The following is a 23,340-nucleotide window of genomic DNA, read 5'->3' as shown; positions in this document are numbered from 1 at the left end:
GGGTCTCGATTGCAAGCGTGTGACGCCTGTTAAGTGCGGGAGAATGCCATCCTTTGTGCGGACGTGCGTGTTGATACTGCGCAGCAGCCGCGCGGCGCCATGTTCCCAAATGTTCCGTTGTATCTCAGCGCCGGTGAAGCATCTGAAAGTCCCCCCGGAGTCCTCGTCCAGACTCCGGCATGGCTACGTGGGTTGCAGGTGGGGCCGGCCCTAAAAGCGGCCGCTCGGGCGCAAGTGCGGTCCTGCTGTGTGCCGGCCGCCATGCCAAAGCTGCTGCAGCTGCTGTTCCTGCTCCTGCTGCTGCTCAACGCCTTGGCGTGCAGCATCCTGGCGACGCTCAGCTGGAAACCCGGCCGAGACCACGGCGCGCTTTTCAAGCCGCGCACGCGCGCGTCCTTCTGGAACCGCGAGCAGCGGCGGCTGGACTTGAGCGGGCCTCGACCGGACTCGTGCCGAGCGGACCGCAGAGCTGTCACCCAGGTGATGGAGACTGTGGCGCCACACAAGTTGTATGTTTTTGGGTTGATATTTTTTTTCCTCAATTGTGAACATCAGGTCTGGGACTACAACACGTTGCCCCGAAGCCTCCAGGACTTCCTGCTCTACATGCACTGTAGGAAGTCCGATGTCGTCATCGCTCCGAGTCTGGGGTGCCGACGAGCGGATCCCTTCCTGCTGCTCGCCGTCAAGTCCCTGGTGCCGCATTTCGGGCGGCGGCAGGCCATTCGCCAGACGTGGGGCCGCGCTGGCGTCCACGCCAACCGCACAGTGGCCATCGTCTTCCTGCTGGGGCGGACGCCGCCCGAGGACCACCACCCAAATCTGCAAGGCATGCTGGGCCGGGAGGCAGAGCTTCACGGGGACCTGCTCCAGTGGGAGTTTAGGGAGACGGCCCTCAACTTGAGCCTGAAGGAGGCCCTCTTCCTGCAGTGGTTTCGTCGCAATTGTCCTCGAGCCCGCTTTGTCCTGGAGGCCCACGACGACACCTTTGTCAACACGTTCCGGGTGTTGGACTTCCTGGAGTCTCTGCCCCGCACCGGCAGAGACTTCCTCTTTGTCAGTGATGTCGTCCTCAACGGCCGCCCGGCCGCAGACCGGGCTCTCCCGGACTTTGTCCCACCGAGCGTTTTCACAGGAACGTATCCGCCTCGCGTTGCATCGGGCGGCTTCCTGCTCTCCGGCGCGCTGGCGTTGCGTCTTCACGACGTGTCGCGCCGCGTCCTCCTCTTCCCAGTCCACGAGGTCTACGAGGGCCTGTGCCTCCGTAAACTGGGTCTGATCCCACAGAAGCACCCGGGCTTTGCCGCCCGCAAGGTCCACCGCAATGGCGAGGGGAAGGACGGCGAGGATGCGTGCGCGCATACCAAGTCGATGGTGGTGGACGGTCGCACGGCGCAGGAGATGCTGAGGATGTGGAAGACCTGCGCTTGGACGGAAAGGTCAAATGCCAAAGAGTGAAAGCTCGGCTACTGATGGGATGTTTATTTTTATATAATCTTTCACACAATTGAAAAAATTATCTCATAATGTCATAGAAATGATAACTGGGTATCAGTCAAGACCGCTTGTATCATCCATGATGTATTAATGATCATGTTTCTAAAATAACATACAAGAATCCACTCCAACAGAATTTCTTGTATTTATAATTCGTATTGTGGACGAACCCAACACGAACAGGACCCAATGTGGATGTTTTTGTCTCCCTCTGGTGGCCATCGGTGACACGACAACCAATCAACTCCCCGATTAGCCCCAGTCGTTTGCACGTGCGCACTTGAAATAGGCGCCCGCGAAACAACAAGAGGTGGCCACGTCACTTCCGCCTGGGCACTTTTCATGCATGTGTATCGAAAAGACAACAACAAAAAGAATACAAGCCTGCCTAAAAATGTTTGCACGCAAATCGATGACCCTTAAAAGTCACGTGCTGCTCCTTTGCCTTGTGCTAGGGACTCTGCGGACCTCCTGCAAGGCGCAGGTAAGAAGAGCACGCGAAACGCTTTGCTTTGTTGCGGCGCACCTTTTTGTTTGCTGACTTGTGTGTCATCAAATTGTGTTTGGTGCGTGCTCTTATCTATTTGCAGTTCCTGGGGGACGAAACCAAACAGGTCTCTGGTTAGTCAACCTTTTCTGTTTTATAGAGGTTTACTATCTTTTGATTTGGTTGACTTTGTTTTTTTTTTTATTTCTGCATTTTCCTTTCCTCTCACTCTTTTTAGGAGTAGTTTGACTTTGTTTGAGTTTGATTTTGTTTTACTGCTGAAACTCCCTTAGTGTCTCTACTGTGTTCTATATGACTTGAGGTACAGCAGGTAAAGGGGGCGGGGCCTTCTACGCCCTGAGAAGCTGCCACCGGCGTCTGGGAGGCGACAGCGGCGACTTCTTCTCTCCCGACTACCTTTGCGCCAACCCACCCCTGTGGTGTAACTGGACCATCCAAGCCCCCGATGGCAAGCGGGTCTACTTGCACCTCCAGGACCTGACCCCCAATGAGGACTGTCACCTAAAGCAGGATCAAATCCACGTGGATGAGCCCGTCCAACCTTCGTCCGGAACCTCCGCGGGTCACCCTGTCCTGCGGGGGTGCTGGCGCGAGGCCACGTACGCGTCACTGTCCGACACCCTGCGCGTGGTCCTGCTGATTGGCGGCTGGCCCGCTCAGCAGTACCGGGGATTCTACGCACGCTACCGCACCTTCGGACCCCCCGTGGCCTACCACCCATCAGATGGCACCTCCGGGCCGGACGGGAACTGGGACCTTGAGGACTGGGAAGAGTTTGGACCGACGATAGAGGGGGAGCGCGAGCGGCGTCCCACGGCGACCGCTGACGTGTTCCCCCTGTTTGATTCTTCTAACATTGCCGACGCTCCCGAGTCACCACACGGAACGTCCCGTCTGGAACGAGGCGCCCCCCGAATCCTCTCGGACCCATCTGACCCCACGGGACCAGCACACGAGCAAGTGAACCAACTCCCCGGGGGCTTCCTTCCCACCGTGAGCCCCAACGCTGGACCTAATCTGCCAGAAAATCAAAACCAGCCAACGGAAGCAGGTCAAAACAAGATGGTCACAAATACGTCCTCATCCTCCGGGGAACTTTCGGATCGCAGAGGGACACGTGAGTAGTAACAGTTTGACGTGTCAAATAAATTGAATCGAGTCAGACTCAGAATTATGTTCTCCCAATAATGGGAAATTCGATGGACTATTATTAACCCACATACATGTCACCTGCAGTCAACATCTGGAACTCTTCTCAAGCTCTACATCAGCCCGGCGGTGAGTCCACATCGGTTCGGAAGCGATCCCAAGCCGTCCGCCTCACTCCTGTCCTCGGCTCAATCTCTGAGCAGATCAGCTGTTTGAAGTGTCGGTGGAGGTCCAACTCAATCAGGAGCACAAGCGCAACCAGCATCATCTGGACGGGTCACTGATCAAGTCTGTCAGGGCTCTGGTATGGCCGTCGGAACTTTTGTTGACCAACGTGTGCGTTTATGAATAATGACAATGACCTCTTCTTCAGGTCCTCCAACATCTGGACGGGCTTCACATCCCCATCAGCTTGTCCTTCAAAAGAATTAAAAGGTTTCTTACACTTGCTGGTAGTTTAGTTTTGTATATTATGGCTTTTACAAACATATGTTGAAACACGAAATAAAAAAACAATGTCCAGGCTCCGAGCGGGAGAACTTTACATCATGTGGCTGAGCCTGGGTAGTGGGCGGAGTCACGCCTTCTCCGGCATCCACCAGAACCTCCACAAGATGGTCGGCAGCAGCGTCGGCCCAGTTGGGAGCCCGCATCACAGCGTGGTCGCTTCGGTCTCCATTGGAGGTGAGACCGACTTGCTATGAGCAGAACTGGGCCGCCGGACCTGACCGCATTTGAGTTTATTGTCCTCAACCAATGTCAGAAACTGAAATTTGGTTCTTGCAGTGATTTATTTTCTTCTTTGTTTTTCCCAAACCGCAGACGTCAATGAATGCGGGACCCAATTGGCGCTGTGCGGCGTCAACGCCGACTGCTTGGATCAGTTTGGCTCGTACAGGTGCCGCTGCAAAGACGGCTTCCGGGACGAGTCCAATTTGGGACCCGTGGGCACCGTGTGTGTGGACCGCAAGCCCGCAGGTCGCCATGACAACCGTTGTCTCACTGTGTGACCCCCAGCCCATTTGGCCCGTTGTCCCACAAGGTGTGTGTGTGTGTGTGTGTGTGTGTGACAGGCTGCAGTCGTGGGCTGTCGGGCGAGACCAAAGGCGTGTACGTGCTGTTCTTCCTACTCAGCTTCCTGCTGCTGATGTCGGTGGCGGTGGCGTGCGCGCTCTACAGCCGCCGCCATTGCGGTACCTTCCTGCCCAAAGGCCAGACGCCCGATTCGGCTGGCCGCTATCCGGACGATGACCACGCTTACGCCGCCGCTGCCTCGGACCTGCCGCCGCCTCCGCCGCCCGCCAGGGGGCCACGCGACGCTTGGCCCAATCACAAGGTAGTTTCTGACTTCATCCCTTCCAGCTACACCATTTATTTTATTTTTTTTAATTCAAGCCATTGATTGCTGAAAATGTGTGTGTCTGCCAGGAGCGATGCGCGGCCGTGGATCTTCCGCTGCTCCGTTTCAGCCCGCTGACGCCGTCTGACGTCTACACTGACTCTCAGGAAGGCGGCAAGAAGTGATGAGGACCTGTTTCTTTTTTCTTTTTTTTTCTCCTCCACTGTTTGTGATGATGTACTCGCACTAAAAACAACTGCAACATCCTTGACTTTGATTTGGCTCTGAGCTGCAAACTTCAAATGTTTTCTTCCCTCAGTCAAATTTGATGGTGGGAATGTTATTTTTCGGTTCATATGACTTTAACCAGTAGGTGTCGGTAATGCGCGTTGAAGCTGGTGCCACCTTGCCGTAAAACAAAACGAAGAAGGAAATGACGTCACTTCCCGTTCACGAACGAGGCAATGAGTGAAGTGCCTTCCTTCCTTCCCGTGCGTGCATCAACGGATCAGTCAGTGAACGTGTTGCGTCGTCTCCCTCCTGGCGTCAACTATGGAAGCCAGAATGGCGATTGACGATTGGCCAAGAAAAGAAAGAAACAATCCAACAAATACAAAATGAAAACATCAATGTCTGCATAACGTGTGTCGGCTGGCATAGCAGCAATGCTGTCTGTCACCCACTCGTGAATCTTGGCCAACGAACATGAAAATGGTGGTGTACCTAATAGAGTGTCCGAGTCACGTCACGGATGTTAAATATAGAAAACCAACTGGCTGATTGATTTGTTTTAATTGAGAGGGAAAAAAAACAGCAAAAGCATTTCACTAGCTGACCAGGAGATGGCGACAGCGTGGCATCTGAAGACCATGGATTGTTTGTTCTGCTATAGCCTAGGTGACTGATTCACAATTTGGTTTTGTCTGATAATAGATATTAAATAAAGAAAACCAACTGGCTAATTGATTTGTTTTAATTGAGAGAAAAAAAAACATCAGCAAAAGCATTTCACTAACTGACCAGGAGATGGCGACAGCGCGGCATCTGAAGACCATGAATCGTTCTGCTATGCCGGTTTAAAAAAAAAAAAAAAACGTAATTAGCTAGGGGTCAAAGGTCAAAGTTTACGGTTCAAAGTTCACCCAGGGGTCAAAGGTCGGTTCAAAGTTCACGGGGTCATGTGCACATTTTCGATTTTTAACTAGAGTTGAAAGTTCAGGGTTCAAAGGTCACCCAGGGGTCACCACGGGGTCACCACGGGGTCACCCCGGGTCACCGCGGGGTCACCGCGGGTTCAAAGTTCAGGGTTCACTTTTTTTTTTTTTTTTTTTTTTTTTAGGTTAACCTTTATTTAACCCAGTGCTTCTCAATTATTTTCTGTTACGCCCCCCCCAGCAAGAAGAAAACTATTCGCGCCCCCCCTCCCCACCGTGACTATCCTAACTTGTCTTGTAAGTCGTAAAATGTTGCACTGTCGCAAACGTGACAGAAGTAACAATGAGAGCGCCACTGCCCCCTGCTGTAGTAAACGCGCAATTACACTTTATTCTAGTACTGCCAAAAAAAAAGCCTGTTCCCCAGGGTCACACGCGCCCCCCCAGGAATAGCACCGCGCCCCCCAAGGGGGGCGCGCCCCACTATTTGAGAAGCACTGTATTAGGTACACCTGAAAATGGCAGTGTACCTAATGGAGTGTCCAAGTGACGTCACGAATCCAACAGCCAATCAGAAAGTAGGGCAGGTGTGCCACTTTTCACTTTGTGAAGCTTTGACCATGATTTTTTTATTATTTATAAAAAAAAAAAAGGATCAGTTTGTGTGTGTGTGGGGGGATTTGTTGAACGATTAGTTTGAACGAATCTTTTGCGTGAACTGACTCTAAAGATTCAGTTCACTTAAAAGAACCGGAATGCACATCACTAGTCCGGACAAATTTTACGGGGGGGGGGGGTGTGACGTCAGTGCTTCCCCAGTCATGAACCTCACAGCACGTCACTGAAGCCTTCGATACACATTTGAATGTCTGACGACACACACAAAAATGTGTCTGTCAAACATTCACTGACGCTATCTCATTTTCAATCTCTCCCACACACGCAATGACAGTCATGTCGAGGCACATTTACAACATCTGTTGATTCAATAAAGTTTTTTTTCAGCTTTGAAGAGAAAAACAATTTAATGTACAACTTGTGAAAAGGAACGTCCCAGGTGTCCTGAGATGCCGCATTGCACTTAAGGAGAAGTCACAGTTTGGTCCACAGCTTCTTCGGGTTGTGTGTCTGTGTGTGTGTGTGTGTTTATGTATGAACCAATCCTTTTTGACTGGTCTCAACTGGTCCGATTCTAAAATTTCACTTCATAAGTAGTTGTCAGCTTTGGCTTGCTAGTAAAGTCCTACGAGTGAGGACAAGTGTGTAGGATATTGGATCCTTGGACTAGTTTTGCGTACGAGTGGGCCAAAAGTGACATTTGTAGTGGAGCAATAACGTTGCTAGTAAGACAGTGGCTGAACTCGTGGCGCTTGGTTGTCTTGCTGGCGAAGAGCCCGCGAGACGTTGAGCTCCCGCGCATCCACGAAGCGTCCCGATGGCTTTCCGTGGCGATCCGGTCCCGCCGATCGTCCGCCGTCTCGTTTCCGATAACGTTGCTGTCGGCGGCGTCAGCGGAGGGTCACCTCTTCTGCTCCCAGATCTCGGCCATGTTGAGGTCCAAAGTCTCCAGGTTCTTGAGGGCCTGCACGTTCTCCGTGTAGAAGGCCACGTCCACCACCACCAGCCTGAGAACACGCGCAGACAACCAAGTGAAATACAACTGGCTAGACTAAAGTTTTTATTTGACTCACAAAAACTTTTTTTTTAAATAAAAATATATATAGAAATTGTATTTTATTATTATTATTGAATGGCATGGCACAATATTTCAAAGCGAGCAAGTTACCCGTGCTGCGGCCCGCCGTCGTTGACCACGCCGAGTCGAGTCAGCTGCCTCTTCAGGTTCATCTTCAGGCTGCTGTTGATCCGGACAAACAGCATCTACGCATACGCACGCACCGGCGTCAGCCGATGGGTCGCGGGAGGCCCAAACAGGAAGTGGCGTGGCGCACCTGCGTCTGCTCGGCGGGCAGGAGGTCGTTGATGGCCTCGTGCATCTTGACCATCTGCTTGCACACGTTACGGAAACACGCCGACGGCATGGGGGCCTTCACCTCGTACTGCGCAGATGCCGCGACGCACGCGGCGAGGAGACATGACGGCCCAGATTCAAATGAAAGCATCCACCTAGGCATTTCCTACTGCTCATCTCTTGTCTTCTGTACCTTGGTCAGCACCTTCTCAAACACGCTGTCCATGATGGCCACCAGCTTGGCCCAGATTTCGGACACGTGGTCGTTATAGTCCTGCGCGCACGTGAGAAATCAACATCCGGAGGTGGATGCGCGCGGCCGTGTGCTTACCTTGATGATGTGGTCAAAGTGTCTGAGGACGTTCAAGTGTTTGGGCTGAAGTTTGCTCTCAAAATGTTGCCGTATGACAGGAATGTAGAACACCACCAGCTGCAGGCAGCGTGAGGCTAACGCTAGCACAAACGCATACGTGTCAAATTTCCACATTCAGATTGTTAGCGCCGGGGGGGGGGCTGGCCTTACCGAGGTTTTTGGTGGTGATGGTCTTGAGGCCGACCACCTGCAGAGCTCCTGCACCGAGAACCAGCTGACAACTGCGAGAGTTGAAGTGCTGCGACGCATGCAAACACACCGTTGGATTCAATGAGCAAATGAAGGAAAAGTCAAAAAGGGTTCCGACCTTGAGGAGGTCAGCCAGCCGCATCAACATGTCGGTGGCGATGGCCGGGATGTCGTTGACGCACTGGCAGTATTCCAGAAAGATCCGGATGAGGAGCAGCACCGTCCTGAAGACACCACCACGGTCCGCAACCAACGCAAAGCCGGTGAAGAAGGCTGGCTCTTTGCTCGCGCGCCGGTCACGTGACCCGCGGGAGCGCACTTACCCCACCACGGCGTACTTGTGGCCCTTCACCAGCAGGAAGTCGCCCGGCTTCCTCTCATCTGGACCTGCCATGTGGTGAAACGGCGTTACAAAGCTTACCTTTGAACGGTCCCGTTCCAAAGTGCACGTACCTGCTGCTTTGCGCACGGCGAGCGCAATGGTGCCGTCCGCCATGGAGTCGACCAGCTCCTGAAACTCGGCAGGAACCTCCGCCTGTTTCCAACGCTCGTTATCCAGCAGGAGACTGCGGGCGCAGCCACGCGTCTTCATCAGGATGCCCGACGGCGGTCGTAGCGACGGCTGGCGCTCACCTGAGTTTGTTCTTGCGCTCCTCGTGGAAGCGGTGGACGAAGCGGTCGGCCTGACTCTGCAGCGCCCCCCGCAGGGACACGCTGCGCCTGCCGCACAGCTCCTCCGTGTCCTTGGCGAAGGACTCCACCGCCACCGAGAGGTCCACAAACTCGGCCGAGCTGATGCGCTCCAGACTACCGTCCTGGTGTGTCAGAATAAAAATTCCCAAACACTTTTGAACAAAAGAGATTTTCGAGGTTCCAAAACATTTCATAGTTTTGAACATAACGTTTTAGAAAAATATATATTTAGGGAAACAATTTCCTTTAACCGTTGTGGACAAACCAAAGTCTGTCGTGGACATTTGTTTTTTTGTTGTACCTTGGCTCTGGCGGTGAGGATCTTGACGCAGCGGTCGTGGCTGATGTCGGAGGCGGCGTGCAGAAGCTCCTGGATGCTGTTGAGCACGCGGTTCAGCTCCAAGTCGGACGGCATCGTGTCGCCGGCACTGTTGTACCTGAAGCGGGTTCATCGCAGCAACGCCAGTCGTGCCATTTTACCAACGCACTCAGTCTGCCAACTTCTGATTTTTTCATTTGGAGTCTACTTGAGTTTAATGGAGGGAACGGGAGTTGAGTGCGACCTACATGAAGTTCTGCTCTCCAGATGCTGAGTCAGCGTCCGGCGTCCCCGGCGGAGTCGGCGCTCCGGCTTGCTGGGCGCCGTGGAGGGCGTCGCTGATAAAGGGGCCGTCGTGCGTGAGGTAGGCCAACTCGGCGACGTCCCCGAACGTGCCGGCCGCCTCGTGAGACCGAAGCTGTGCCGGGTGGGACTTCTCGGAATTCTTTCGAGCGGATTCCAGAACCTCTAAGACCACCGAGCGGATCACGCCGAGCGTGGCCTGGGAGAAGACGAGAACACGCTCTGGGTTATGGATTGGAAAGACGAATTGATAAGCCAGACACGTCAATTTACCTTCATCCTGTGGAGGAAAAGCAGGAAGCACTCAAAGACGTCCTTGAGGAACTCAAACCACTGAGGGAAGGTCATCAGACGCATCTGCTCGGCCAACCTGGAGGTGGGACATTCCCGGGCGTGACGCACTTGCGACTTCTCCATCTGTGACATTGTCGGGGAGCCGCCGCAACTTACTTGGTGACGACTTCTGTGTCGATGTCATCGATGGACAGGAGCCGCTCGGCGACGCACTGTCGACACAAAATGAGTTCACTTCCTGTTGCAGTGAACACACGGAGAGCAAAAAATACCGGCGTCGCACCTGGGACACGATGGCCTTGGCCGCTGCAATCATCTCGTCGCCGTAAATGTCCAAAAAGTCCAACTTTCTCTGGCGCAGCAGGCCAAACACCAGCGACTGAAGACGTTCCTGCACGCAAAGACGAGAGCCCGGTCAGCTTTGGCCTGGCAGGATGCGCGGTGCTGATTGACTTCCAAGCGGACCTTCTCCAGGAGCTGCGTGTCGTCCCTCAGGCTGCGGTTGAGCTCGCTGCGCGCGTACATGCTGAAGTCCTCCACCATCATCTTGTCAATCAGCTTCTCCAGCTCGCACAGCTGAGAGCCCAGATGTCTACGCACACGGGCGGGGAAAAAAAAAAAACACGTGAGCCCACAGAACGCTTGGGACAGCCGCCGTCACGTCACCTGAAGCTGTGGATGCCTTGCAGCTCCTGCTGCAGGACCTCCTTGGTGGTGGCGATGAGCTCCAGCGCTCCCACAAACTCAGAGGTGGAGAGCAGCAGCTGCACGGTGGGCTGCGTCTGGTGCACGGCCGCCATTAGCTTTAGCTTGCCGTGTAGCTTGACGCAGTTGTTGCGCGCCAGGGCGGCGCGCAGGGCCGCCAGCGGGCCCTGGCACATGATGCGGTCGATGGCGGCGGTGCGGCGCCGTAGAACGGCCACCGCCTCTTGCGTCTCCTTGAGGCGGTCCCGCAGCTCGTGCTGAGACGACATGGCGTGGAAGAAGGCCTCGGAGCGCTGCGAGATCTGCCGCGCGATGCTCACCTCCACCACGTCCAGGTAGTGACTCAGCTGTAAACGCGCGCACACTTGTCAGATCAGAGGTCACTTTGAAGCACGCGTAGACCCACCTTCTCTTGCAGCAGTTTGGAGGAGGCCACGTCGCGGCTGTTGCGGCCGCCGCCGTTGAAGTGCGACCACGGCAGGACAGCGTTAAAGGTCACCGGCTCCTCCAGGGCAAAGTCGGGTTTCAGGAAAATCTGAAACGTCGTCACGGTCGACCGCACTCACATCTTCTGGCAGTGCATTTGGACCATGAGCAAGACAAATTTGTTACCTTGGGAACTTGGTCCAACTCTGCTCTCGACTTTTCTATGAGAACCAAAAGGACAAAAAAAAAAGGAGTCACATGACTAAAGCCTGCATGACGGCTTCAGCAGATGAACTGGAACCTTGGTTGGTGTTGACGCTATAGATGGCGTCCGTAAAGTCGTCTTTGACTGGACAAAGAGTCTTGCATCGTTCGTGGATCCGTTCCCTCTGAAAGCGACAAAACACTTGTTGTAACATTTGTTGAAACATTCACGACAAATTGTCAGCTTTCCGACCTTTCAACTTTGCTTTAGCGCCAAGGAAAAGGAATGACGGTGAGCGGCGGCACCAAAAGAATGCAGACGACAAAGGAGACCACGAATGATAGAAGTTCAAAAAGGGAGAGGCAGGCATGAGGAAGACGTCGACGCAAAAAGGACAACAGAGCGACCGAAACAAGGAAGCAGGGAAACGTGGCGTGAGCTGCGGTAAGTAAGCAAGAATGTCGATATTAGCATGTGACTTATCTTAAAATAACATCACACACGAGAATTGTGGCTAAAAACAAGTCTGTCTTCTAAAAGAACACAATCGAGAAAGGCTGGTGGACACACAAACCGGAAGATCCGCATCACAAGCGTTCACCTGCGCGCTCTCCTGAAGGTACGCGCGGAAGTGCTCCTGCGTGATGTTGCCGAGGCAGAAGGACGGCATCACCTCCGTCTCGGCAAAATCCAAACCCCAGGTCTTGGTGAAGAAGTCCGACTCGCGTTTGGCCAGCCTCGGGTCGTTGAGGGCCGCCGGCAGGTTGACCTTGGAACTGTGAACCGTCCAGCGGTCGTGCTCCGAGACCACAGAGGGACCCTCGCGTAGGCCCCGCCCATCGCCTGCGCAGAGGATTATTACGATGCCACTGATTAGGGCTGAACAATTAATCCAATATGATGTTTTGATGTGTCATCATCATCATCACACAGGCGATGTGTTCAGATGAGCGTCGCCATTTGTCCTCACCCGTGGGCTCTTTCGGACACACGTCGGGCAGCGAGCGGACCGGCCGACGCCGGGAGGAAGAGGGCGACGAGGGGTCCCGCTCCTTGCGGTAGAGCCCGTCTGGGACGGCGGGCCGAGGCACTGGCGAGGAGACGGGGCGGGCTGCCATCACCGGCTAGCTGCACGAAGGGGAGCGAGAAAGCACACGTTAAACATGGGCGATGCCTTCCAAGTGCCATTGTGTTGTCTCTTACATTAAACAGCAGTGGTGGCTCTCCTTGCCCATATGCTAAGGTACTTATTGTTTTTTTTGTTTTGTTTTTTAATTAAAAAAAAAAATCACTTGAAGAAGGGCCTAACTGCTTGCTTGTACAAAGAGAAAGCAAAACAAGATCAAAATAAAAGTGCTGGCTTGTTATTTGAGAAAATGGAGTCAACTGTAAGTCCCATTGCACTTGTGACATGAGTAAAGTTGAGTCTAATTTAATGTCATAAGTTTAAGAGGGGCTCGTGCGACTTCTTTGGCAACTCTGCGCAACTTGGAGAGTTTGTGAATTGAAGGCTGAGTTGTCAATCCGGACGAGCAGCTGTGACTGACGCTCGTAGCTTTAGCATTAGCATCGGCGTTGACAGCGGAGTTCTCGCTGACCCGCAGCAGACACTACGACACGAACTCTGACTTGGTGTCAACACAAAGACGACCAATGTCCATGTTTGATTTCAAATGACACCGCTGTAATGTCAGACGTCCAAGCTAACGCTAAAGCTAATTAGACTCGGCGGCTCCACGTACACTGACGCTAGCAGGTTAGCTGCTAAGCTAAGTCGAGCTACGCTGAGAGCCAAACAGCCAGTCAGCAAAACACGGAATCCAACCAACAAAACTAAATCGGGGGCTTGGTGCATCTCCCTCGCTTACCTGTCGTCGGAAACGGCACAGCAGCCGACGTTGTTTCCTTTGCTCCTCACCATCACACTGAGAACACCAACCGCTACTAGCGTTCTGCCGACCATCGCGCACTGCTAAACGGCCAGCGGCGTTTTGTTCTGACGGGTGATTCGCCGGGCGCTTTGCTGCCGCCTGCTGGACAAGCACGGAATCACACCAGTCGGACAACCTCCGCCTTTTCGCGATTCTTAAATTGCCATCTTACATTTTGGTATTGATAAGCCTGTTTTAGTTCTTCACATATAGTGCTTGCTTTCACAAAAAAGAGCCTCAGGCAGACTTTTCATTTATTGACCTCAAAATCTCACAGTTGCGGACAGTAACAGTTTGATGACCAAAAATGGCTTATTCCCGCTTGTGGGTCAGACATCAACATGAAGAAGAACACTTTTGGTTTTTCGTTTTCGCCGCCGTCCCCTTTTAGTTAGTGGTCCAGGATACGCAAGTTTCCTGATACGATCTTGTTCTGCAGCATGGCTCCGGCGGGGATGTCGATACGGTCGCCGTGGTTGGCGATGATGATCACCGTTCCCTGCCCGCACAAATTCATACTTGCTCTTAATTAAGTTTGTATGTGGTGCTGCTTCCTAACATTTCTTTATTTATTTACAATTACCGTATCATCTCTTCTCATTTCAGTTGGCTCAACTATGGTGTTTTCCATGATATGTTAGCATTAAGCTACAGATTGATACGCGAGGCATCACGAGAGTTCCCACCTTAAGCGAGACGTTTTTCCCGAAGGTGACGTCTCCTGACACCGTAAGGTGGTCCAACTCCAGCATGTCCGGGATGCTGTCGAAGCGGGACAGGAACTCTTGGACCTGACGGAGCAAATGAGCGCTGAAGCTAACACGAATGTAAGCGAAGGCTGATGTCACAGCCTGCAACAGCCACTGACCTTGGAGAAGCAGCCTCCCAGCTTGACGTGCGGCGTGGTGGGAAACTCCCTCTTTTGGCTCATGGTGAGCGAACCCGCGTCCAGGCTGTAGAGGTTGGACATGACCAGCAGGAGGTCGGAGGACGTCTTGACGGGCAGGAAGCGCGAACGCGGCACGTTGACGCCCATGGCGTTGCGGAAACTCTTGATGGCCGCGCCCACCGCCGTCTCCAGCTGGATCACGTTCAGACCGCCCTCCAGCGTCTACGCGGACACGTCGGTGACGGTGAGGTGACATCACATCCTAGACCAGGACGAGACCTGACGGCGTGTTGTGCGCATGACCTTGGGGTTGACGATGACCTCCATGTCCAAGGCGTTGTTTTGGAGTAACCTCTTGATGGCGCTCAGTGAGATCCACAAGTTGTTGGTGTTGAAGATCTTGAACTTGGTGACCGACTTGAACTCATCCACGTGAGCTTTGGGAACCTGAGCGATCTCCAGAAGCCTCAGGTGGTCCTCGTATTGGATCAGCGTGCCGCCCTGAAAGTCACAACCGCAGGAAGCGAGCGTCACGTTTAGAGCGGCTGCGCCGGGGAGGTGCCCTCGGGTCGCACCTTGACGTCGGCGCGGGTCTTGTCGGTGAGCTCCATGACGAACTCGCAGCGCCTGTCGGCCGGTTGGTCGATGAGGCGTCGGAGGATGTGCAGGTCGACGGTGGCGCCCAGGTTGTCGATGTTGGACACGAAAATGTACTCCTTGCCGTCATCCAGCAGTCGCTGGAGAAGGCCCGAGTTGGCCAAGCTGGCGTAGATGTCGCCGTGACCCGGCGGGTACCACGCCTCGGCGCTGTCCAAACCTTTGGCGATGGGCAGCAGCGACTCCTTGTTGATGCGCGGGTACCTAAGCACCACACATTTGGTTTATGTGTGTGTGTGTGTCCACCTGCCCGTTTTGTCATTTTTGTACCTGCTCTGGTTGAAGGTGTGTATCTTGAGTCGGTGATGTTTGTACTTCTGAAGAATCTTCTTGGTTTCTTGGTCCGTGTTGAAGGAGTTCATCAACACCAGAGGGACGTCGGCATCGTACGTCTTGTTCAAGTGCTGCAAAAAGGGAGGATGAGAAGCAGAAGCAAGAGGAAGGAAGGAGAAGGCTGGACGGCTCGCTGACCTCGATCTGCTTGACGGTGAGGTCGAGGAAGGTGTTTTCGTTGCGGACGCTGATGAGACTTTTGGCGCCTTTGCAGCCCATGCTGGTGCCCAGGCCTCCGTTGAGCTTGACCACCGCCAGCTTGTTGAGGCACGCCGCCACGTCGGCCGGCACGTCGGCCGCCACCATCTCCTCGTACGCCACCACCTCGACGACGCAAGGGCTTATGTCACACGCGTCGCCGACCGGGGGTGCGTTCAGTGACCACTCTCAAAATAGGACATCTCAAAATGACATACAAGTAACTTATTCATTGTCCCTCACAGAGGAGAGGATTTATTTCTTAATTTTCTTAATGAATTTATATTTTTTTACATTTAGTCCAATTAGGAAAATCAAAATCACATGATCTGAAGTCAAGGTCAGCCGTGAAGCGTCAACACGGGCGGTGACGCAACGCGAGCGGCCGCTAGGTCGCGGCCTGACCCCGAGGCGCGTTTCAACATGGCCAGCAGGTGTCCAAAGGTCTGGCGCTCATCGCCCGAACACAACAACTATTCCTGGCGCTGACCTTCAGTGGCGCCGCCGCTATTCCAGGCGCGTGCATGCACGGCGTGCTCATTTCAAGAACCGCCACTCGTGCGGGTTACTCACGGCTTCCTTGGGCAGGCGTTTGATTTTGGCCCAGTCCACGGAAGGTCCTTTAACTTGTAGGAACCTGTGGAAGAGCCTCTTGAAGCCCTCAAAGTCTTTCTTGCAACTCTGAAAAAAACACAACAAAGACACAGCGGCTCTTTCAACAGGATGACGACGAGCCGCCGCCGCTCACGTCGAGGAAAAACACACGGCAAGCTAGCAAGCGAGTCCCACGTTTGGGGCAATTTGTCCAATCCCAGCGCTCCTTCCAAAAAGAACTTTTAGAATTTTTTTTAAGCAGTTGCTACTCCTTGAACGACTAGTGTTGAGTAGGACTTCCAGTTGGTGGTTCTGCCACGACCTTTGAACTCTTTTCATCTAACCTGCGCGTCGGCATCGCCGACGGTGGCGACGAGCTCGTCCAGCTCGCGGCACATGGACTCCTCGTGCTGCTGCCGAAGCTTCTCCTGGAACTCCGTCATGGCTGCTGCAGTGAGATCTGCGCACAGGAAGTCGACAAGTTCCTTTTGGTCGTCAAGGGGAATTGATATTTACAGAAAATATGTGCGCCTATGGTTTTGCTGTGTCAGGTGTTTTTTTTTTCGGTGAAAGTGATTGGAGGGGGAAAAAAAAAGATTAAAAATCAAAACTCACCCGCCATCATCAAGGCAGACACGGCGTCACACGGTGGTTTTAAAGCTCATGCACGCAGAAGCGACCCAGTGAGTGCGTCCCTCGCAAGTGGCAAAGCCTTCATCCCCCTCATCCTCAGAACGCTGACTCACAGCCCCGCCCACAAGCGTGCCAGCCAATTACACGTAGCGAGATAAAGGCTTCTTTCTTTGTATGTAAAGGGTTGCCGATGAGGCTGGCCGGCAAATGTCATTTTACGGCAAATTGCCTGTAGATGAGAATGCGAGTCGTTCATCTCTGTGTGCCCTGTGATTGGCTGGGAACCGGTTCAGGGTGTCCCCCAACCTACTGACAGCTGGCCCCAGTGTGGGGGACGAGTGGTACGGATAATGGATGGATGGAAGTTTACTTTGAGATTATTTCCAATCATAAAATCCTGAAAATGTATTTTTGTGGTTAAAAAGATATCGTTGGGCACAGACACAAACAATAATAATGTACCGTTTTTCTTGTAAAAAAAGAAAAATAATATTTTATATTCTTTTTATTCTATTTATTTTTTATTTTATGCACTGATCGGTTGGCACTTTTTAAATTTCGTTGTACATGTGTGACAATGACAATAAAGATCTATTCTATTCTATTCTAAAAAGAAAGAAAACTAAATCTCTATTTATTTTGATTCCTTCATTCACACTACTCCGTTTTTTTGTCTTTTTTTTCTCTGGGTGTTTTCCCCCCTCCTGATGGAACAGAAGTGTACGCTCTTTGTTCAGATGTTGAAAAAAACAAAAACGTGTTGTAACGTGAGCTTGAAGTTGACATTTCGACTGGGTTAGGGTTAGCGTTGTAGTTCAAACATAGAACTAAACTATTATCAGTTTCTACATTGATAATCATTTCAAACACCAATTGATCAAATACTAACAATCAAATATCCACAGTTTATCTGTTTCGGACAATTTTGTGCAACAAGTTTCAACCGTTTACATAATAATTATTATGAATGATAAGATTGTTAATCATGATTCATTTAAAACTTGTGCACGTTTGCTTTTGGATGGAATTGAAATGTATTTGCGCTTCTATGAACGCAACAAGACACGCACGCGCACTCAACGCTTGACAGACGACGTGCTCACCTCAAGACTAGAAGAAGCGAGTCAGGTTCAGAAAAGCCAACACGTCAACTCTGTCGCCCTCTAAAACGAAGTCCAGCGCCACACAAAAGTTGGCTTTTATGGGCCAAATTTGGCTCGGCGAGCATTTTCCTGGGAGCTAGCCCAAATAGCCGCCTAGCTTCGCCTTCAGGCGACCACGCCCCTTCGAATTTCTTACGTCACGGAAGTTTACAGTCTGGCCAGAGTTGATTGGTCAGATTTTTCTGTCAATCACGGGTGCCGGATGTTTGCCTATTTAATTATAAAACATAAATTAGAATTTGCCAATTACAATTCCAACAAAGTTTATGAGTACTATTGGTTTATATTCGGCTTTAACAAATTAACCTTAAGCAGGCGTTAGTGCCGATTGTTTTCTGTCAACCTCTTGACGTACGTTTCTATAAATTAAGGTCGTTTGTAGAGTTTTGCAGTCTGATTTATTGAGTGTTTTGGAGTCTTTAATGTCAGAGCCGATTGTTTACGCTTGCCTGGTTGTCAAATCCCGAGTAATCTCAATCGCAAGTGTTGAGACAAAACCCAAGAACTTTCTGTCTCACTTTGAATACATCACAAGGATTAAAAGTGTTTTGTCGTTCAGCCTGATGGGTTTATTATTCTTTTGTTGCTTATGAGTGCTTTTGCCAACGCCAGGTTGTGATGATTGACAGGTTTGAAATGCCTGAGGACAACAAAAACAAACACACACACACACTGGGAGAGTGCGGGTGATGGCGGGACACGCGGGTTTGTCGGTCTTCACAGCCGAGAGCAAAGGTGGCAAGCGGGGTCGACCGGTCTCAGTCACTGAGACAGAAAGTCCAGGGCGGTGTCGCGTTCCTCCACCAGCTCGGCGGCTGTGGCATCCATCTTGGCCCGGGAGAAGTCGTTGACGCTGAGGCCGTCCACCATCTTCCAGCTCCGGTTCTGCAAAGCATATCAAGTATACGAAATTGACTCACTTTATAGAATTAACATACATGTGGAGTCAACTTAGAATTAAACAGTGGTATGATTAAAAAAAAAAAAAAAAAGAAATTATCCACAGAGTGAATATTACCCATATTCAGTTTTACAATTTTTGCAACAATAAATGTGTAGCTTTGGCGCCATCTTGTGGCAACCTGGTGCCACAGCATTATGTTGAAGAGAATTGAGTCTCTTCATTTGGACAAAAGTTGTGCTTTACTATCAGCTTGTGACAGCTTGGCGTCAACACACTAAGTTAATGTGAGGCTCTAAGCAACGAAGTGTGTTACACCACATTTAAGTTTGTTACATCACGGATGTGGCTCAAATGTATTTCCCGTTTTGAAGAGCGATTTACAGCAGTTGAATAAGTCGCGTACTGACTTTGATCTGGACGGGGAAGGAGTAGATGAGGTCTTCCGGGATGCCGTAAGAGTTCCCGCCGGCGTACACGCCCATGGACACAAACTCACCCTGAACACCCAAAAAGGAAACGTCAACAAAATGGCGAGGAAGAAAAGTCACACGGTCGGTTAGCGTTAGCCCGGCATGATCCGACCTCCTTGGTGCCGAACCAGAGGTCCCTCATGTGGTCGCAGATGGCCTTGGCGGCCGACATGGCGCTGGACAGCTTTCTGGCCTTGAGGACGGCGGCGCCGCGCTGCTGCACCGTCTGCGCTGACACAAAAACGACGACAAGGTGAGAAAACGTCCTGTTTCGTTCCCGCCGTCTGTGACGTCGTGGAATATTTGATAATGAGACATTTGACATGACAATTCCTTTTTTTTTTTTTTTTGCTCACCGAGATGAAGGCTCCCCTGAGCCAGGCGTCGTCCTTGACGCAGTCGTACGCGGACGCCTCGGCGCCGCGCACGTTGACCTTGGCATGGTGAACGTCTGGGTATTGCGTGGAGGAGTGGTTCCCCCAGATGATGACGTTCTTGACCTTGTCGGAGGACACGCCGCAGCGCAGCGCCACCTGCGGGTAGAGGACGAGCCGTGTCAGCGCGCTTCGCTTCACACGGTACGGCGGTTAGCGTTAGCACACCTGCGAGCAGGCGCGGTTGTGGTCCAGCCGGGTCAGGCAGGAGAAGTTCTCCTTGGGGATGGACGGAGCCGACTTGGAGGCGATCAGGCAGTTGGTGTTGGCCGGGTTGCCCACCACCAGAACCTCCACACAGAATCGAGACAATGAGGGTCGGAGCTAACTTTGCAACTTTTTGGATTTTGTGAGCAAAATGTCTGCGCTCACCTTGACCGTCTTCTTGGCAAACTTGTCCAGAGCGGCGCCCTGCGTCTTAAAGATGGCCACGTTGGCCTTGAGCAGGTCTTTCCTCTCCATGCCCTCCTTTCTGGGCATGGAGCCCACCAGGATGGCGGCGTCGATGTCCTTGAAGCCCACCTCCACCTTGTCGGTGGGGATCACCTCTGGGAGGACGAGGAGATATCGCCCATGATTAGCATCGTTAGCACGCGAGGGGGACGACACTCAAAATCTCCTAGTTGTTTTATTTATTTATATATTTACTTTGTTAGGCGTTGTCTTCCTTCAAACTATTTAACTGCAGTGATTCTTAAATGGAAGTATGTCGTCACTCCCCGATTAGAGGACAAACAACCTTTGAGAAGCTTCCAGAAGATCGCCACGGAATGATAACAAGCGTGCTGTTGTCATTATCAAAGCGGACTTCAGTCGCCGTTCACCGCCCCCTCCGATCCCCGCTCCGATTGGCTGCCTTGTGAGGGCCCCTACCTCCCTCCCTCCTCACCTGGTCAACGCACTCAAAGCGGCGACCGTGATCTTTGCGCCCGTTTCCTAAGCGCCGTTACTCAAGCTGAGCCGGGATGAGGTGACAAGATGGCGGCTCACCCCTCAACAGCGGGAGGGCGCAGTCCTGAAGCTCCATCACCACGCCATCCAGCACCGGCAGCATTGGCGGGATGTCCAGGAGCACCAGGACGATGGGCTGACAACATCATGTGGCATTAACAGTAAAGATTTTTCATTTTTGTCTTGGGAACAATTCTTAATACAGGCGTGTTGACATCCATGCATCAGGTCAGCATCCCGTTACCATGGCAACCTCACCTGCTCCTTCCCAAAGACGTCGCCCTTAGCGATGCTGTAGAGCAGCGAGTAGGCGATCTGTCCGGCCGCGCCGGTCACCACAACTCGGATTGGTTCAGCCTGCGGGCAAGCAAACACTCTTCATTCCTCGCCTCGACCCGACAAATTCAAAAAAGAAAGCACCCGGGAGACGAGGGAGGGTGGACATCTATCTATCTGTCTGCTGCCATGTCTGGACTGGAAACAAACTTCCATTTAGTCTCCATCGTGTTAGATGTTGCATCGATGTCCATTAACAAGCACTCTCACGGCACTGAATCGATCGCAACGTGACCGCTGTGGGCGGTCTTCAAAGATGTCGGCGTCCTTCCTCACAGTCCAACCCTAATCAAGACTTGCTGAGTGAAACCTGCAATTGCAATCCATTCCAGGCCCTCAATATGAAATGACCAAAATGAAGGAGAAATATTCTGAGGCCATAAGAACCACAGGAACACTCATTGAAAAGTTCTACTCATGGTACATTCCTTTTGGCTTTGCTCTAACTTGATGTGCAAATGACAAAAATTATAATTAGAAGTTAAGATGCCCAGTCTCCTCCCCGTGCAGTGGACACTGAAGTCCAGTCGGATCCACGGGAAGCGAGATGACTTTGCACGTTTGCACGACGAAGCACACGTCCCTGATTCAAATTGAGCACAAAATAATCATTAATGGTTCTCATTTTCTGTCCAGTTGCATTTTGGACTCAAGACTGCCACGTCCAATGTTCACTTGTGTATCATGATTTGTTCGGCTGTTTTTCTCCAGTCGTCCTATTTAAAACTGAAGTGGCTTGCACGGTCGCGTGACACAAGTCAGATGACGTCACCACAATCCAAACAAATACAAGTTTCATCAAAACGTCATGTTTTGCCGTGCAGTATTTGAGCGCATTTTCCCATCACGTTAATTCCGTCAACAAAATGGGTCACGATGGACGATCGAAGAATGGAAGGAATGTCATTCAATCACATTCACGGAGGCGGCCATTGTTTGGCGCATTATAAAGCTCACAGGGGAAAATGGCGAAAAGGCACATAGGTCGTCAAATTTTGGAGTAGTGGAAGAACATTGCAATGTTGTTCTTACCATCTTGGACGAGGAGACGAGCGAGCAAGAGAAGCGAGGAGAGGATGGAGGAAGACTCAGCCGCTTGTGCTTGGAGGCTTGGGGGTCACCTCTGGCGAGGCCACCTCCTTCCTCACGCGTGACGTGTGGGACTTGTAGTCCTTTAACAACGTCAACGCCTGGCAGCCTCCGCAAAAGCGACTCAAAGTCCCATGAGGCATCGTGCCACCCTTCCCGCGCTCACTGCTCCGAACAAGGCTCGTGACCAGGAAATGTAACTAGATATGCAAATTAAGTAATAACAATAATAATAATAATAATAATAATAATAATAATAATAATAATAATAATAATAATAATAATTTATACAACGTATGGTTTCATCGAAAAGAAAAGCTTAGAATACGGTATATGTTTTTACTCACTTATTGATACTTTAGTCTATTACTAGCATGATTGCATGCTAGCAAAGTAATTCCATAGCTATAGTTCATCCATTTGCAATAATTTTTCTGTTTCTTTTAATCCATATTCCATTAGCGACATCCTGTGGGTATTATTAGGACTGCAGGACGGCTGGTCAAAGTACGGAGCCAAATTCACGCGTAGAAAATGATCAGAATTTATATTTATATTCCAGGTGAAAGAAAATCTGACTAAATCATTTTGAAAATAATAAATAGTAATTGTGTTGTAAGAGAGTCATATGAATTGTAAGAACGTGTCTGTGCTGAGCGGCATTAATGTACTTAACATGATTTAAGAACCTTACACGCGGGCGTAGTAGCAGCAAGTGATCCCTGAACGCTCACTCACACCATCCAACTACTTCAATTATTTTTGATTTTTCAATTATCTTTCATTTTCATCTTGTAAACGGGAAGTGGAGAATTGTTTGTAATGTGTCTTGCAATCTTGCATCAGATGGTTCAAATCCAAACCTAAAGAAACATAGTCCACTCCAGACACTTTAGAAACTAGGATCAAAAGTTCAACGGGAATGTCTGCCAGATCGTTAAACAAGCGCCGTCTGATCTGATCTTAATGCAAGCCCAGTTTTCCGAGAACAGATGCAACCATTTTCTAGTTCCATTCAATTTAATCCAAATACAAACATTCTTTATATTTTTGGAAACCAAGAGACGCAACACCAAGAAGTATTTTTTGTGTGTCACACACACATTCACATGCGGGAATCGAACTCACGGACCACCAGGGTAAGTTCACCTTGTGACGTCACGGGGAAAGGAGCGGTGCATGTGCAAAAAAAAAAAAAAAAAAAATGATGCATTCATGGTCCACCACCCTAATCTGTAAACGGCAGTAACAACTTCGTGAACCGTGTCCGTGAATGCAGCACTGTCGGTGTGTCGCGTTCACGGACCGTGGGACTCACCTGCGACGAAATGGCACGGGCCACCAGATACATGGAGGTCAGCAGCGTCAACATGGTTCTTCAGCGCAGATGACCACGACGATGATAAAGATGAAGGCCGCGTCCTCCTTCCCGCCACCAGGAATGGAATGACACCTTGACAGAAGGAGAAATAGAGAGCTGCGCATGCGCGAACGGATGACGAAAAGTGATGCGCTCACACTCACCCACAGTCTAGTCTCCTAATGAGATTTAAAGAACCAAAATAGATGCTACTAAACCGTTTTTGTGTCAATCATTAACTGTGTATGTACTTCACAACATCATTATTCACA

At 51.2% G+C, this 23,340-nt stretch overlaps 5 protein-coding genes and 1 long non-coding RNA gene across 11 annotated transcripts; 3 read left to right on the top strand and 3 right to left on the bottom strand.

Annotated features, from left to right (window-relative positions):
• The first annotated feature begins 93 nt into the window (after positions 1-93).
• Positions 94-1,633, top strand: b3gnt2a (UDP-GlcNAc:betaGal beta-1,3-N-acetylglucosaminyltransferase 2a). The gene is made up of 2 exons (XM_061274236.1): positions 94-480; positions 556-1,633. Exons 1-2 carry the CDS (start codon positions 100-102, stop codon positions 1,456-1,458), a joined length of 1,284 nt encoding a protein of 427 aa, XP_061130220.1. The 5' UTR covers positions 94-99; the 3' UTR covers positions 1,459-1,633.
• Positions 1,634-1,781: 148 nt separating this feature from the next.
• Positions 1,782-5,447, top strand: zgc:66455 (uncharacterized protein LOC393502 homolog). The gene is made up of 10 exons (XM_061274220.1): positions 1,782-1,981; positions 2,088-2,118; positions 2,307-3,122; positions 3,242-3,283; positions 3,358-3,458; positions 3,528-3,589; positions 3,678-3,838; positions 3,977-4,132; positions 4,228-4,490; positions 4,583-5,447. Exons 1-10 carry the CDS (start codon positions 1,844-1,846, stop codon positions 4,676-4,678), a joined length of 1,866 nt encoding a protein of 621 aa, XP_061130204.1. The 5' UTR covers positions 1,782-1,843; the 3' UTR covers positions 4,679-5,447.
• A 1,206-nt stretch (positions 5,448-6,653) lies between these two features.
• On the bottom strand, positions 6,654-12,244 carry vps54 (VPS54 subunit of GARP complex). 3 transcript variants are annotated; one of them, XM_061274199.1, is made up of 22 exons: positions 12,097-12,244; positions 11,728-11,969; positions 11,223-11,310; positions 11,108-11,142; positions 10,902-11,030; positions 10,457-10,842; positions 10,256-10,382; positions 10,074-10,181; positions 9,947-10,002; positions 9,770-9,866; positions 9,442-9,695; positions 9,176-9,311; positions 8,815-8,996; positions 8,635-8,747; positions 8,505-8,568; positions 8,300-8,405; positions 8,143-8,230; positions 7,951-8,072; positions 7,813-7,893; positions 7,600-7,707; positions 7,434-7,528; positions 6,654-7,272 (listed from the first exon to the last, which is right to left on the bottom strand). In XM_061274199.1, the coding sequence occupies exons 1-22, from the start codon at positions 12,242-12,244 to the stop codon at positions 7,167-7,169; spliced, it is 2,871 nt and encodes a 956-aa protein (XP_061130183.1). In that variant the 3' UTR covers positions 6,654-7,166. The 3 variants fall into 3 exon arrangements, with proteins under 3 accessions (XP_061130183.1, XP_061130182.1, XP_061130181.1); XM_061274198.1 differs by having other exon boundaries at positions 8,505-8,747; positions 10,457-10,752; positions 10,816-10,842; XM_061274197.1 differs by having other exon boundaries at positions 8,505-8,747.
• LOC133151341 (uncharacterized) lies at positions 11,222-17,610 on the top strand. 2 transcript variants are annotated; one of them, XR_009713887.1, is made up of 3 exons: positions 11,411-11,570; positions 11,667-12,369; positions 13,664-17,610. It is a non-coding gene; the product is annotated as an uncharacterized LOC133151341 (long non-coding RNA). The 2 variants fall into 2 exon arrangements; XR_009713886.1 differs by lacking the exon at positions 13,664-17,610 and having other exon boundaries at positions 11,222-11,570; positions 11,667-12,503.
• Positions 13,300-17,493, bottom strand: LOC133151313 (UTP--glucose-1-phosphate uridylyltransferase-like). Of its 2 annotated transcripts, none has more exons than XM_061274230.1 (10): positions 17,465-17,493; positions 16,073-16,188; positions 15,708-15,815; positions 15,075-15,260; positions 14,874-15,007; positions 14,522-14,807; positions 14,250-14,447; positions 13,926-14,168; positions 13,744-13,848; positions 13,300-13,556 (listed from the first exon to the last, which is right to left on the bottom strand). In XM_061274230.1, the coding sequence occupies exons 2-10, from the start codon at positions 16,169-16,171 to the stop codon at positions 13,449-13,451; spliced, it is 1,467 nt and encodes a 488-aa protein (XP_061130214.1). In that variant the 5' UTR covers positions 16,172-16,188; positions 17,465-17,493; the 3' UTR covers positions 13,300-13,448. The 2 variants fall into 2 exon arrangements, with proteins under 2 accessions (XP_061130214.1, XP_061130213.1); XM_061274229.1 differs by lacking the exon at positions 17,465-17,493 and adding an exon at positions 16,344-16,484.
• Positions 17,611-18,070: 460 nt separating the features above from the next.
• Positions 18,071-23,175, bottom strand: LOC133151319 (malate dehydrogenase, cytoplasmic-like). Of its 2 annotated transcripts, none has more exons than XM_061274241.1 (9): positions 23,027-23,175; positions 20,542-20,640; positions 20,323-20,419; positions 19,705-19,880; positions 19,501-19,623; positions 19,255-19,431; positions 19,011-19,124; positions 18,836-18,925; positions 18,071-18,409 (listed from the first exon to the last, which is right to left on the bottom strand). In XM_061274241.1, exons 1-9 carry the CDS (start codon positions 23,078-23,080, stop codon positions 18,287-18,289), a joined length of 1,053 nt encoding a protein of 350 aa, XP_061130225.1. In that variant the 5' UTR covers positions 23,081-23,175; the 3' UTR covers positions 18,071-18,286. The 2 variants fall into 2 exon arrangements, with proteins under 2 accessions (XP_061130225.1, XP_061130226.1); XM_061274242.1 differs by lacking the exon at positions 23,027-23,175 and adding an exon at positions 21,652-21,801.
• Between the last annotated feature and the right edge of the window lie 165 nt (positions 23,176-23,340).

The sequence above is a fragment of the Syngnathus typhle genome, linkage group LG3 (genome assembly GCF_033458585.1).
Source record: "Syngnathus typhle isolate RoL2023-S1 ecotype Sweden linkage group LG3, RoL_Styp_1.0, whole genome shotgun sequence".
NCBI lineage: Eukaryota > Metazoa > Chordata > Actinopteri > Syngnathiformes > Syngnathidae > Syngnathus > Syngnathus typhle.
The sequence above is the reverse complement of the archived record's forward strand: the minus strand, read 5'-3'. Positions and strand labels throughout refer to the sequence as shown.

Coding starts and splice junctions, on each gene's coding strand:
- vps54 (XM_061274197.1), bottom strand. CDS start 12,244: ATGGCAGCCCGCCCCGTCTCCTCGCCAGTGCCTCGGCCCGCCGTCCCA. Junction 10,383..10,456: donor CAAGGCATCCACAGCTTCAG/GTGACGTGACGG, acceptor CCGTGTGCGTAG/ACATCTGGGCTCTCAGCTGT. Junction 8,748..8,814: donor GAGCGCAAGAACAAACTCAG/GTGAGCGCCAGC, acceptor CTGCGCCCGCAG/TCTCCTGCTGGATAACGAGC.
- LOC133151313 (XM_061274229.1), bottom strand. Junction 14,169..14,249: donor AGGTCATCGTCAACCCCAAG/GTCATGCGCACA, acceptor GTGTCCGCGTAG/ACGCTGGAGGGCGGTCTGAA. Junction 13,557..13,743: donor GGAAAAACGTCTCGCTTAAG/GTGGGAACTCTC, acceptor TTGTGCGGGCAG/GGAACGGTGATCATCATCGC.
- zgc:66455 (XM_061274220.1), top strand. CDS start 1,844: ATGTGTATCGAAAAGACAACAACAAAAAGAATACAAGCCTGCCTAAAA. Junction 3,459..3,527: donor TCAAGTCTGTCAGGGCTCTG/GTATGGCCGTCG, acceptor CCTCTTCTTCAG/GTCCTCCAACATCTGGACGG. Junction 3,590..3,677: donor TCCTTCAAAAGAATTAAAAG/GTTTCTTACACT, acceptor AACAATGTCCAG/GCTCCGAGCGGGAGAACTTT.
- LOC133151319 (XM_061274241.1), bottom strand. CDS start 23,080: ATGTTGACGCTGCTGACCTCCATGTATCTGGTGGCCCGTGCCATTTCG. Junction 20,420..20,541: donor ACGTCTTTGGGAAGGAGCAG/GTGAGGTTGCCA, acceptor TGATGTTGTCAG/CCCATCGTCCTGGTGCTCCT. Junction 19,624..19,704: donor TTGCCAAGAAGACGGTCAAG/GTGAGCGCAGAC, acceptor TTCTGTGTGGAG/GTTCTGGTGGTGGGCAACCC.
- b3gnt2a (XM_061274236.1), top strand. CDS start 100: ATGTTCCCAAATGTTCCGTTGTATCTCAGCGCCGGTGAAGCATCTGAA. Junction 481..555: donor ACCGCAGAGCTGTCACCCAG/GTGATGGAGACT, acceptor TGTGAACATCAG/GTCTGGGACTACAACACGTT.